The sequence below is a fragment of the Micropterus dolomieu genome, linkage group LG15 (assembly GCF_021292245.1).
Source record: "Micropterus dolomieu isolate WLL.071019.BEF.003 ecotype Adirondacks linkage group LG15, ASM2129224v1, whole genome shotgun sequence".
Taxonomy (NCBI): domain Eukaryota; kingdom Metazoa; phylum Chordata; class Actinopteri; order Centrarchiformes; family Centrarchidae; genus Micropterus; species Micropterus dolomieu.
In genome coordinates this window covers 15,854,198-15,868,540 of record NC_060164.1, presented here as the reverse complement: position 1 = coordinate 15,868,540, position 14,343 = coordinate 15,854,198, and the positions used below count along the sequence as shown (strand labels likewise).

At 42.1% G+C, this 14,343-nt stretch overlaps 1 protein-coding gene across 3 annotated transcripts in view; it reads left to right on the top strand.

Annotated features, from left to right (window-relative positions):
- The window catches only part of lrmda (leucine rich melanocyte differentiation associated), a 230,090-nt gene extending 216,503 nt beyond the window's left edge, over positions 1 to 13,587 (top strand). The window contains exons 7-8 of one of the 3 annotated variants that reach the window (XR_006828286.1): positions 11,814 to 11,975; positions 12,087 to 13,587. Coding sequence is in view for 1 of the 3 variants with exons in the window: in XM_046070142.1 (XP_045926098.1) it covers positions 11,814 to 11,893 (80 nt within the window). In the remaining 2 variants the exon portion in view is untranslated. Of the gene's footprint in view, positions 1 to 11,813 lie in introns of all 3 variants that reach the window. The other 2 variants (XR_006828287.1, XM_046070142.1) reach the window with 2 other exon arrangements.
- Positions 13,588 to 14,343: the final 756 nt, after the last annotated feature.

Sequence of the window (14,343 nt, the reverse complement as noted above, 5' to 3'; positions counted from 1 at the left end):
TGTTTGTAGTGACCTTTTTCTTGCCACACATAGTGACAAATTGAGCTAAATGCCATATGTCAAGGTACTGTTTTGTCCATCATAATTTGACTGTCAGTGCTAGAGACAGAGGAAATGGGATGTGAAAATGAGTGTGGTCGAATGAGGTCCAACAATGAAGGTTACACACATTTTCGGCCGTGAGAGAGGCAGAAGGAGGGGACACACAAAGGCAGGGTGGGAGAGCAATGTTAAAGGATATTTTACCATGTCCTTTTGGATTAGGCCTGGAGATTGATATCTTCCAGTCAGATGAAGCTCTGATGTGAGTGATCCAGCCCCTCCATCATTGTGACATGCGGCTCTTGGCTAACGCTCATCCGTGTTGATGGGCACACCCTAAGCCACAAGGGCCCTAGCTAACATACCCACCTTCCTCTCTCCACATCTATGTCCGCCTCACTCTGCCATCTCTGTTCTTTTATTTCTATTGCCCTTCTCCCCTGTTTTCTGTCACCATGTCATGTCCAATCACTGTTTGGCTGGCCAGGCACTCAGTCGGGCAGGCAGAGAGCAGGAGCCCCAGGTAGAGAACTGCCTAACAGGCGTCAGGATGGGCACTGAAATGACTCTAATAATGGGGTCCCTGTGTGGCCCAGACAGGCCAGTCAGTTAGCAGGGCCAGAATGGGGAGTAATAAGTGTTTGATGTCTGCAGGGGAAGGAAGTGTGAAGGACTAGAGCCAACCCTGGGCACTCCGGTCAGGCAGGTGCAGCCAGCCAGGGTCTGAGGGGAACAACTGTGGAACAAGACGTCAGATTAGTATTGATATGTGTCACACTGGAGGTTGCCAGGCTGTTTGTTTAAGAGAGTGGTAGCAGCCATGCGGTAATTGATGTCTAGCTCACAAAAAGAAGCTAGAGGACAACCTGGTGCTGAGAGAAAGGGAAGAGCTTTATGAAACAACCACTGTCAATTTTATGGTTCCTCTCGTAGCTAAATTTTCTGGCCATCTTTGATTTGATGGAAATTGCCACTGACAGGTAGCGAGGTGCCATTTTGTCCACTGATGCATAAAGTCCATCATTGTCTGTGTAGTTGAGTTTAGTTAACATGGCACTTAGCGACTGACATTGCTTTAGAGCCAGCAAAACACTGTCATTGTCCTGTCATTTATCTTTCACTAACCAATTTTTGATGAGTTCCTCACTGAATGCCTCGCTTAACGCTTCTAGCTTTTTACCATAGGGCTTGTACAGCTTGACAGAGTTTCTGTGCCCTCTAAGTATAAACTGTATTTTGACCCCTCAACACATTTTAAGCCCTGATTTCAGAGGGAATAGGATGCCTAGCACCTTCCACTGATAAAGCTACTGCTGTCCTTTCTAGTATGGCTATCTAGTAACAAGCTACTTCCCTTTGAACAGTTTTATGTGGTTGTAATTGACCTGACAATGGGGTTCATTATGCAGTCCCTTTCATGCTGTTTTGCCTGATAATTATTATTTAATGTGTTCGGATGGAGAGCATCATTAATTCATCCCTTCCTCCAATGTCAAAGAGATGAACAGTGAAGTTATCACTCTCTGGTGATTAATATTATGCTCTTTTGTTATTGAATCCTGTCCCAGTGATTAAACCTTCATTGAGTGACTCACCAGCCGCTCTTATTAACAGCACCATTACCGAACACAGCCAAACCTCTAATTGCGATTTTCACTTTTTCTTTCTATTTCGGTCAGAGGTTTGAACCACTTATCTGTGCTTTTCTTTTAATTAGAAATCCTGGGTGCAATGAAGAACACAATCGATCAGTGTCAGGCCGTGTGGTGTGCATGTGTGGTGGTGATTTGTGATCCACATGTTGACGGAGAAAATGAGCGCTTATGATTACTGGCATCATTAATGGTTTCATGTGCCCTTAAGGGTTGACAAACCCTTTCAATAACTCTAGCAGTAAATAACCAACTTGTCATTTTTGCGCTTACAGGGTAGTTTTTGTATTTTCATTATGTGAGGAGTGTGTTGTCAGTAAGTTGGCTGGATGATAGTGGATGCCTTGAGTAAGGCTCTCCAAGGAGACTTAGGACTGTGTAAACTGTTAGTCCCCCCGTCTTAAACCACCTTCCTCTTATCTCCAGATTCCAGAGCTACTGTAACCAGTATTCTCTCCTTGTCCTATGTGGAATAAATGTCAGTGAAATTAATTTCACCGTTTCTTTTTCGTTAGACCCCCCACAACTGTAATCTCTTTCTTCAGTTAAAATTTATGTGCCCCAGAATTCAATTTCCTTCTCATCCTCATAAGTTGGAAGTACAAAGACTGATAGGCATTCATCTGGTTATAACTGTAATTCACCCATCAATGAATAATGCCATCCTCAATTTAAAGTGTTTGATTATAGCCATTTAGTGAACTGACAGTGATGGAGTGTCATTTTTCATACACAAACCAATTTTGCCGATAAGCTCAAAACATAACTGATACATACAGTATGGACTCCATTGGAATGTCTAATTATTGATTAAAATGTTTTATGCTATATATAAATTACATTTCTGTTTACTCTGTCAATATTGACCGTAATCACACAGCTAGCCTCCTATAACACTAGCTTTCAGTTCCTGAAGCCTATAAAAACATACAGAATGTGTTATTGTTGCACTTAAAGGAGAATCATGTGGCAAAATCAACCTGGTATTGATCAGAGCTGGTTGAGCCATGGCCCAGCAACCTTACCCTGACAGCCTATCAGCCTATGGCAATAGCAAATATATCAACTCACCATCTCCCCCACACACACACACACACACACACACACACACACACACACACACACACACACACACACACACACACTCAATCTTATACTTTTATATCCTTTGTTGGCCCATTGTGTGTGTTTGTGTGTTGTTTTTATCTGAGTCATGCACACAATTCCTAAATCTCTCCTCTCTCTCTTTCGGTCTCAGTTATGGACTCTTCCACCCCAATAATTTAACACTCCACACCTAACTATGAAGTCAATGAACAAACACCAAATCAAAGTTCGCGCTGCAACAAAGTTTGCGCTTCAAAAATACAATACATCACGATGACTTTAAGCTCAAGAATCTTAGTATATATACTGTAATATAAAAAAGGATATATACTGTGGTGGAGAAACATGATGTTTGAATGGGAGACTGACTAACCAATGACTGACTGACAGGAATATAACATGCCAGGCTGCCTGGTGAGAAGCATTTGGAAAGTCTGACGTCCAAGCCTCATCAAATGTCTACAGGGGAAGTAACAGATATGTTGTCTTTCTCCAGTGTGATGGACAGGCATACTGTTGCAAATTATTATCAATTCAGCAAACGATTTCTAATACCTTTCCTTATAATTCTATGAAATTGCACCATGTACTGTATGTAAGCTTGTATTTTTTTTATTATTTTTTTTTAAAGCTATTAGATGTTTTACTGTCTTGCATGCCTTGCTATACACTCTTGGCTCCTTAGAGTGCTTCTTTTGTTGTAGGCAGTATAATCCCCTCCTTCCTGTCTCTCCTGCCCTCCTTCCATCCCTCTTTCTCTCTGCCTTCTCCCCAGCCTCTGCCTGGGTGAAAAATGGGGCGCATTTTCCTGATAGCCTGTGTAGATGTGGAGAGTATAAATGGCTAATGAATTACAGATGAACATTGACGCAAATTAATCTTCCTGATGTCCCAGGGTTATATGGCAGCTATTTAAAAGTTTAATCAATATGCTGAAGTTGAGAACATGCAGGCGCTGCAGTTGTTTGGCCATAGTAAACAGCCAGGAGGGGAACAGGGAAGGCCTGAGCCCAGGGCATGCATCATAATGACAGCTATTTATGTTTAATGGACTAAATATTTTTTATTGGGAGAGGACAAATGTCACTTTAATTTTAAGTTACACGCAGGAGTTTTGTTTGAGACCCAAGAGAGACAGGTGACACCTCAGCTGTTAAAATTGTTAACTAATTGACAGAGGAGTCTATTAGTAAAGTTGGTGATGGAGAAAGGATAGATTTAGTTTCAGCATGTCATATTAAGCCTTCACTTCTTTTGTGAGAAATGTGCATCATAAAAATGATAATAAGATGGTCCTTACATTGGTGCCATCAATATGTTTTACTTAAGTGACATTCCCTCTTGCTCTGTTATTTTCTCCACTACTCTCACTCCTTCATATACATACAGTATATACTGTAGCCTTTGTTAGTTTAAATATATAGGTTACATTACAGTGTCTGTAGTTTGTTTTGTTTTCAGGGTTAATAACAATCAATTTTCAAAAAATGATGACCCTATCATAATAAACTTTGTTTATAAAGCACAACAAACAGTACACAATGCCAGAGGCAAGTAAAATAAAATAAGAAATAACAACAATATAAAACATTAATATAAGCAGGATAAAAAGGAGAAATCAAACAAGAATAAAAACAATAAAATAAGCAGGCCGGCTCACATACAATCTGGATTTCCTCTTCGATAAAAGTGCATTTTTAGAAAAAACTTAAAATAAGACACTGACTCACACAGCCTAATTTCCTTGGCCAGTTCATTCCAGAGACTTTTATTTCAACAAATTTACTTTTTCAAAACAGTACTCTTTACACTGACACAAAGCCACCACATCTTCAATTCAATTCAGTTTTATTTATATAGCGCCAAATCACAACAACAGTTATCTCACAGCGCTTTTCATAAAAGAGCAGGTCTAGACCGTACTCTATGATGCTATTTACAGAAGCCCAACAGTTCCCACCAAGAGCAAGCACTAGGCGACAGAGGCAAGGAAAAACTTCCTTTTAAGAGGCAGAAACTTCGAGCAGAACCATGGCTCAGGGTGGGCGGCCATCTGCTTCGACCGGTTGGGGTGAAGGAGAGAGAGGGAGAGAGAGGGAGCGAGAGAGAGAGAGAGGGCAGGAAAGGAACAGAGAGAAAAAGAGAGGGATGGAAGGAGAGAGGGGGGAGGGAGGCAGCCTACACAATATACACACAGAGGTACAGACAGTAAAGGTGATGTTGCTATAGACTAAATGAAAAATGGTACAGATATGTATAGTAGTGTTAATGATAATAATCGTAATGTTAATAATTATAATAACAATAATAACAATAGGACTAGTAACAATAGTCGTTGCAGCAGAGGGCGCCGAGCATGAACACGGGAGCAGCAGGTGACCCGCAGCCACGGATCCAGACTCCACAGCTCCAGAGCCAGAAAACCTGCAGGAAGTGATAGGAGGAGAGAGGAGGGACGAGAAAGCACAAGACTACCGGAAAGGGGAGAAGTTGTGTTAGTAACATGCAATAATGGGATGAGGTTGCATACAGAGGGAGAGAAAGTAGAGGAGAGAGGAGCTCAGTGTATAATGGGAAATCCCCGGCAGTCTAGGCCTATAGCAGCATAACTAAGGGATAGTTCAGGACTCACCTGAGCCAGCCCTAACTATAAGCTTTATCAAAGAGGAAAGTCTTATGTGTCTTAAATGTGGAAATGGTGTCTGCCTCCTGAACCCAAACTGGAACCTGGTTCCACAGGAGAGGAGCTTGATAGCTGAACGTTCTGGCTCCTAGTCTACTTTTGGAGACTCTAGGAACCACAAGTAACCCTGCATTCTGGGAGCGCAGTGCTCTGGTGGGGTAGTAAGGTACTATGAGCTCTTTAAGATAAGATAGAAGCCAATGCAAAGAAGCTAAAACAGGAGAAATATGATCTCTTTTCCTGGTTCCTGTCAGACATGTGATATCATAGTTAATTTCATGCCCAAAATACACTACCAAGTCATTCTACCAAAACACCTGCACTACCTTTCATAGCAATAAAAACAGTTCATCACTCATATCACATGATTATGTAAAAAGCAACAAAAAAGCAACACGCATATAACATAACAGTAAAAACAGCTGGATGGCATGTAGAAATATAATTCTGAATCTTCATTCCTGCTGGCATCTTGTGACCGAATTGAGCCCAGCTTTAGTCACGTAATTGATTTCATTGGGCATATAATTGACCTCCACCATCCTGACTGTGAAATCAAGCACAGAGCAAATGCATATTCCAATATTCAATAAGAGACTTAACCTGGATGTACTGGCTCCTACGTTGCTTGGTACCATCACTGTTTATCTCTTTATCTTTAAAAATATTTAACAGTTTTTTTCAGGAAAGATATACAAATTAGCATACACACACGCACTGACACATATATCCAGCATACCAATACGAAGTGAAACAATTCCATGTCTCTCCATGGCAATGAGCTGTGTGTGCCAGCAGTTTCTCAGTTGGCTGAATCACAGTCCACTGGCTGTTGGTTTATGGGACACAGGGGGGTTATCTATCTGTGGGCCTCCCTATAGAGAGGAGGTGGCGACTCCATCTCATGACGTTGGGCTGAACTGATAAAAGGACAGCCGGAGATGGATTGTGTCCACAATAATAGCCCTGGCTCACAGCAGCCTACGCCCCAAGCTCATAAGTCACTCTTGCACCAACTCTTATGGATGCCTGCCCCGAGCACCATCTGACCCCATCCCCCACCTGCCCGTCAGTGTTATTTCAGCCCTTGGAGATAATACAGAAAGTGTAATTGCCTTGTTAATTGGCTTTTTTTCTTATTGCATTTTCCCCTGATGGATGGCAGAACTGATGGAATTGTTGGCTAAGTGGCCAAAGTAGAGCGTGGGACAGAAAAGGAGAGGAGGCAAAAAAATACAGCAAACAGGGGGAATCAGAGAGCGGAAAGAAAGGAATCAAAGAGAGCAAATAGGACAGTAAAAAGTGTAGAGACGGAGAAAGACAGAGTGGAAGCAGTTGAGACAAGAGGGGAGGATAGATGTGAAAAGGAGACAGAACAAGAAACTTGGAGTGGAGGGAGTGGATTCATGCCGAGAACAGATAACCTTGATGTTAAAAGCTACATCCGTCGGATGTGTCTTTCTGTGACATATTGATGGCCCTTGAAAAGAGTCAAGCTGATTGTATGCAGTGAACAATCATTAAACCCACTCCATCTCTCTCTCTCTCTGTCTGTCTCTCTCTATCTCTCTCTCATCTTTGTGTGCATGCATGCACAATTATGTGCTTGCTGACTAAATGCAGTTTTTAAGCAGGCTATTTAAGTTAATATGACTAGGAATCCCTTCAAGTATATACTCAGATGAACAGAAGTAGTTTCTGAGATGATTTTTCTTTAAATTACCTACAGTACCTCAATATGGACAAAGTATTCATCTGATGAACAAAAACTTTATCATTATCAAGATATGAAAAGATATAACAAAGAGAAGTAGTTAATTGAACCAATACTCCTGAATCTGGAGCTGCATTTCAGATTAATAAATTTGTAATATATGCTTAATATGATGTGTGGTCCTGTTGGAATGCCACATAACAGGTCTCTACAGTCCTACTAGCACAGGTCTAAAGACCTGAACCCAGCCTGTACCTGCGTAGTTAAGACCTAACCATCAGAAGGTGACTGGTGCTGCCAAATTTGAGACCTAAACTGGACCCAAGAATATATTTCCTTATTTCATCCTTTACTGGCCTTTAACTTGCTTGGCTAATGCAATTCCTTGGACACGTTCTCTTGGACATTGCAAATCTACTTGCAACAAAATGTCAGTTTCAGGTTGGATAGGAGAACTGTAAGCCCTTCTGCAGCCTAACTGTCCTAACCCACACTTCCCTTCCCTACGATCTACTGTTACTGGTAATTTATGTTCTCTAAGTACAAACTTACACACTACAACATTTTCTGTTTTTTGAAAAACACACAAAAAAATACACTATCGAGGTGAGGATAGTGGCTAGCTTGGAACAGAGACAGAGCGCTGTCCATTCGGTAGGACAAAATTAGACACTAAACTGAAAATAATTTTGGTATTAAGTGTCCTTGAAAACTGAGGAAACAGTTATAGGGGATATAAATCTGCATGACAGGAGACAGTTCAGTTGGTGTAGTTTCTGCACAAATTGAAGTGTCCTTGGTTCAGGAATATGTCCACCAGAACCAAGAGAATGAGCTGGACTGCTGTAGCTAGACACCTGAAAAGTACTGAGTGAGTGACACTGTATTGATCAACTTGTAAACCTTGGTTTAAGTTCTGGAAGGATTCGTTTACTGGCCATAGTAATTTATAGAGGTGATTTCTGCCCTACTTTTATTCGTTATACTTTAAGTAAAGAAAAATGATATATTCACAAGAAAAAAAAAAAACTTTTGATACCATATGTGTTGATTTGATAGTGGATCACTGTACATAGGAGGCTTTGTACAGCTGGCTTACTCACACTGTGGCAGAGTGGCCCATCAAGCCCCCACAGAGAGGACACATGCTTTGGGTAATCAGCTCTGAAAAGACCAGACTGTCTGACGACTAACCTATACTGTAGCATTCAGCTAGAAAAAGATACAAGATAAAGACCGTACAGCCCTTTAATAAAGACAAGAGGGTTAGCTAGTCCCCTTAAAAACAACAAGGTGCTGCGTGACATATGCAGAACAAAGGCATGATTGTTCCTCCACCAGGGCATGATAGAAACATTAGCCTCCACATCACTTTGTTAATCTGTCACTATAATGGCTGCTCCCACTGTTCTCACTGTGTGCTGTTTGTGTGCATGAGATGAAAGTGTGTCTGTGTTTGTGATAATGTGTATATGGTCGAGAGTGTGGGCGTTGATTCAAGTGTGCTCATCCATAGCTTAGGATACACAGAGGATATTGTAGACTACTGGGTTTGGCACTGTACCACTAGTTTATTAAGTATCAGTTCATCAGGCGGAACCCCACAGGCGTGAGCATGGCCTCAGAAGGCGTTATGTAAGACTGAGTGTGGCATAGCTATTCCCTTCTCCATCGCCAACCACCCCATCTTTCTCCGGGTTTCTCTCGTAATAAGAGCAAGCTCTCGCTGTGAAGGGAACGCAGCGAACTGGAATGTGCTTATGCACAAAACACGCTGCTTAATGTAATGCTGAAGTGGATCTAGAGCTTGAGCCAGGTTGCATAGGAAATTAAGACACATTCTCCTGCTGGGAAACAGACCTCATCCCTGTTACTTGTTCTGCTCTTTCCCTTAATTTACTCTTCCTCTTGTCCTTTGATCACAGATATTGCTTCTTCTTTTTTAAGCGCTGCTGGAGAGTTACAGGTCACACATCGCCAGAGCTTTCTGATTGGTGCTGGAGAATCTCCGAATGTGTTCCCTCCAATCCTTCTCAGTCCCCATGGGCTAGTGACAAGCTCAGCAGAGTGTGAAGGCTTGAGGGGCCTTTAGCTTTAGTTCCTTCATCTGTGAAGGTTATCTCTGGAAGGCTTTGGTTGCAACCTACAAATATATCCCCTCTAGGTAATGTCTTATATGAGCCCTGGTTCTGGTACCTCAGTGGGTAATCTTTTTAAGGGCCCTACTGCTGGAGAGAGTGAATTTCTCACCGGGTAAGCTGTGAATATGTGAAAGGCCCCGGTGCCCATGTGATCATAGCGCTGTGAGACACCCCAAGTCCTGTGGTGTCAAGCCTAGTCTCCAGCCGTGGCACCTATATCCCCAGGCAAATCACGGCAGCTGGAATCTCCCCCCCACACCCCCTCACCCCCCAACCTTCTTACCGTCAAGAGAAGCACACAAACACATACGTATATGTATCCCTCACACACCGGGAGAGCAGGCATGCATGGAGTTGGTCCCGGATTTTATCGGAGGTGACAGCTCCTCACACTTCAGTGTTTGGATCACCTCAAGTAGCTGGGCTATGAGGGGAAATGAGCACTGCTCTACTACAAAGTCCAGATTTAGATTGACTGAGCTTGTCCTCGGGCCTGTGGGCTGCTGCTACTGCTGCTGCTGCTGCTGTACTGCTCCTCCGCCTGACAGAACACCCACTACTGCTGCGAGGGACTCGTGTGTGTGTTTGTGTGTATGTCTGCGTACTTTATATGTGCGTGCGTGTATGTGTGTGTGTGACTTGGTGGAGCCTACTTTGAAGAGTCAGAGAGAGTGGGGGAAAGAGAGCAATGTGTCAGGTTTGGTTAGAATTGAGGGTGGCATCAGAATATGCTTGGCACTAATATGGCACCAGTATCTCTGTCCCCGTCTCTGCTTTCTGTCACTTAGTTGCCATTCTCTCTCCGCCCTTGACAATGTCTCTTTGGATTATGTGATTGGACTTAGCGCTTGGAGCAGCCCTCATCCTTCTGCAACACCGCCTCTCCCATAAGTCTCTCCTTTCCTGCCCTGTCTGTGGCTTGGCCCCCCTCGTCCTATAATGCACTTGATGTCTATTTAAAAAGCCTGGCGAAAGCTGTATCTGTTCTGCTGTCACAGGATCATTGACAGCACTAATGCCACTTGCCCTTGCCTCATTTGGCGAGAGGTGACACCTAGCTGCAACCCACCACATTCATCAAGTGGCAGTCGGAGCGCTATGACATCAGAGCCAGAGCAGACCAGCCACTGAGCTATATAATTGCACATATTTTATTTAGTTGTGATTTAATGGCGTATTTACTATACTTTTGCTAGTACGACTAGTTTCAGCAGTTTAATCTCAGTTGAAATTAGGAGACCTATTCTATTTTAACTTCCTCCACTGAATAATAATAATGGGAACAATAGGAGAGAAAACTAAAGTCCTCTCCAAAGCGACAGGCTGCTCTTGATCAGGCTTTTTCAGGAAGTGAATCAAATGAAATAACAAGATAATAGCAAAGTGTAGTAGCAGGTTCTAAACTCCAAAGGTGACATCTATTATTTTATTGTATTTTATTAGCCTATTACATGCACATACACAAATACACATAACCGTGCCACACCCATGCCTGCTAATAGTTAAATAAGTGCTTGCTGTGATGGTTCAGTGTGTATGTCTGTGTGAGTGTGGGTGTGCGTGGGTGGCTGTGAGCTTGTTACCATCAGGACTTTGCCCTGAGGCCACACTGGTCTTTCTCTGGAACAAGACGCTCATCCTTCCCAGCAACACCACTCATCCCCCTACGAGGAGCCAAACCCAGTCCCAGACCACATCCTGCCATTTAAAGCCAACCTGTGGGATTTTTTTTACAGTAGTAAACAAACACGGTTGTGTTTACATTCAGTGTTGCTCACTAAAACTTACCATCTGTGTCCTTGAGATCTAACGAACACATTGAATGCATTTACTACCTCAAGTCTTGCATTAATATATTTATGTAGTCTTCCCCTGTGGTCTTACCTGAGATGCAGGCAATATTAGAGACCTAGTTTTTATTTGAGAATGTCACGTACATTAAAGCTACTTTAAGTAATGTATTACAACGTGAATCTAATTAAGCTTTTATGACTGTGCTACGAGCAAATAAACCTGACTTAAGTCTTCTCTTTGTTCAGTGAGGAAGAGCCTTGCCAATATTTAAACCTTCACAGAATATCTGTGTTCCAGCAATCAAAGACACATGTATTTTCAGTTAGGATCACATGACACAGTGTTTTGCCCAACCTTTTTAAATTAGTTTCCTTGTCACCCCTTTTGACCAGACGCCTCAATTGGTTTGTTTATTTATATATTTTTTTAGAAGAAAATGTAAAATTATGTACAACTTCACAGGAGAAAAGGAAGGAAGGAAGAAAATTATCTGGCAACCCCTCGGATTATTTTGTGATCCCCTTGTGAGGGATTGTGGTGAATTCCAAGATGGGAGTTTGTCTGTCTGTCACAGAAATATTCCAAGAGATAACATCACAACTCCTCACCTGACACACTCTCTCTCTCTCTCTCTCTGTCTCTCTCTCTCTCTCTCTCTCTCTCTCTCATTTTGTTTTTAGGGGTATTCGCCAAGTGTCGCTATGTCTACTATGGGAAGCACTCAGAGGGCAACAGATTCATCCGAAATGACCAACTCTGATGGACAACTGGTCAGGCGTAAAGAGGGACATGAAATGAAAGTGAAGAGGATCAAATAAATCTCCTATTTATTAAAACTGCTGGTGAGATTTGAGTCAGCTGATCTCCCACTAGAAAAAGATTGAAACTTCATCAAAACATTGTTATGGTTATGTAAGGGGAATGTTTTTAAGTTTTTAAAGTTTGTATTCCAGCCTCCTCTGCTGAACTGGGTCTGCCTGCCTGCTTCCAGCTTACAGTCAGAGTCAGAGATGACACTCCCACATGACATGACAACCGCACAACTCGGCTCGCATAACACACACGCACGCACGCACGCATGCACGCACGGAAAGACTTCCTACCTCTTTCTTTGTCTTACACACATTCAGTGACAAACGGACCCAGCCAATAGCATCCTTTTTTTTTGACAGCCATGATGGATCACCCGTCCACTACTGCCACTAATCAATGGTGAAAGGGGCGACGGTCACACACCTGGGGCCTGACATGCACTCATATCCATCTCTCGCTCTCTCTCTCCCTCTCTCCTCACTCGCACACACGTTGTAACTGCTGTGTAAAACATTAAGACATCACAAATAGTTGAACAGAACAAGGTTTATGCAAGATTTCCGAGTCCAGACTTGAGGCATGATCAGTCCTTTAATTTTAGTTTGCGGCATAATGCTTTTATTTATTTTCTTTGAATGTTCTTCTTTTCTTTTGTGTCTTTAAATTAAGAGATGCACTGATCAATCCATCAGCCAGTTAATCTGTCAATTTATGCTACCTATCGAGATGTGCTAGTTAGCGGTTCTGCGCATGCACATGACCCACATCTTGGTCTCTGTTTCCACACCCATAAAGCTATACTGCCTTGCTGTTGGGCATGCCGTCTGTGGCTGATGGTGAGCAATATCCAAAAAAAAAACAAAGACCTGTAAGCATGTAAATGTCTGTATGTACACACTGGATTTCAGCACAGAGAGAGACGTTATTTGGTATTACTTTAAAAGACGCGGAAACGGTGGTACTGACCAGGTAAAGTCATGTCATTTGGTACCACGTTGGTCTCGATCCTTTCAATAGGCTACTTTATCTTCAGTCAGACTTTTAAAAAATAGGCCAAACACAGAGCAATTGGTGCATGTCTGTCTTAGTTTGATATCTGCAGCAATTATTGGGTTGGTTTCTGTTGTATGTGTCAAATGCAGCTTTTAAAGTCAAAAACATTCCAATATCAGCTTATTTAACACAGTTGTAACCAAGGATGCATTCCAGGTATATCATTATGTTTTATTTTATGTTCTCGTGTTGCTGCCTTTCCCACTGCGTCTCTTACCTTCAACTTCATACTGAATTATTCTGTTCATTATTTGCATTGTGATGATTGCAAGCAAACTATTAGACATAATCTTCAGAAAATTGCATCTAATGGAATATTTCCTCTACCATTGCCCTAAATGTGTTCAAATGCATTGCTTTTCAAATGTTTACATTTTTATAATAATTTTATAATCATTATGGGTTTGCAGTGTTTATCATGATTTTTAATGCCTTATCATGACAACCTAACCACCAGTTTTTTAACATCTAATTTAAAGTTCCCCTGGCACCCTTCCAATCTGTTTTGAATGAATGATGTTATATGCTGATCTGATTAAAAAATTGTATTAGATGGATGTCTTCAAGTAATTAAAAGGGTTTAACTAACTGTGTCTCTTGTCTTTTTGATAAAGAGCTTAAGGTACTCTGGTGTTTTCCCTTAAATTCCTTCTACCACCACAAAACACTGATCCCCAATTACCAAATGTCCATCACATTAACATATTTTCCTGTATATAGCCTATGGAGCCATGTGCTCATCATTACAACTGTAGAAGTGGTTAAAAAGATGAAGAGTATTACATTACCTACTTCTTCAGAGGTGAAGTAGCTGATGACATAAAGAGGAGAGGCTTGCTGTATTTGGGATTTTGAAAGACACCGTGTTGAACTTCACTCCACTGCGTCAGTCATGCACAGGCAGATGGAGGAAAGGTCAGAGATGACCTCATGCAATGTTTGTCCACTGTAACGGTATCTGTTTATTTCTTACTTCTATTAGCGTAAACACTTGAGCTTGTGCACAAGATTGTGTGCATGTGAGAGTATGCGTGCTTGCTTGCATGTGGTTACACACCACTTCCTACAGGACTCTGTGACCATATTCCAGCTGACATACCATTCAGGAGCCTGGTCACTAGTGCCGGCGTTTCAAAATGACAAGGTTTATTTGTCTGTGTTTTGATATGCTCAGAGGAAACTGGGGCTGACAGCTGGAGGAGGCAGGAAGAGGGGAGCCACAACAAGTACCCCCACCCCACCCACACGACACAAAATGTCATCCTTCCCCTGGCTGCGGCACGCACCCAGCCATCCTGCTGAAAAGAGCAGACATTTAAAACTTTGTGACATGTGTCACAGGCA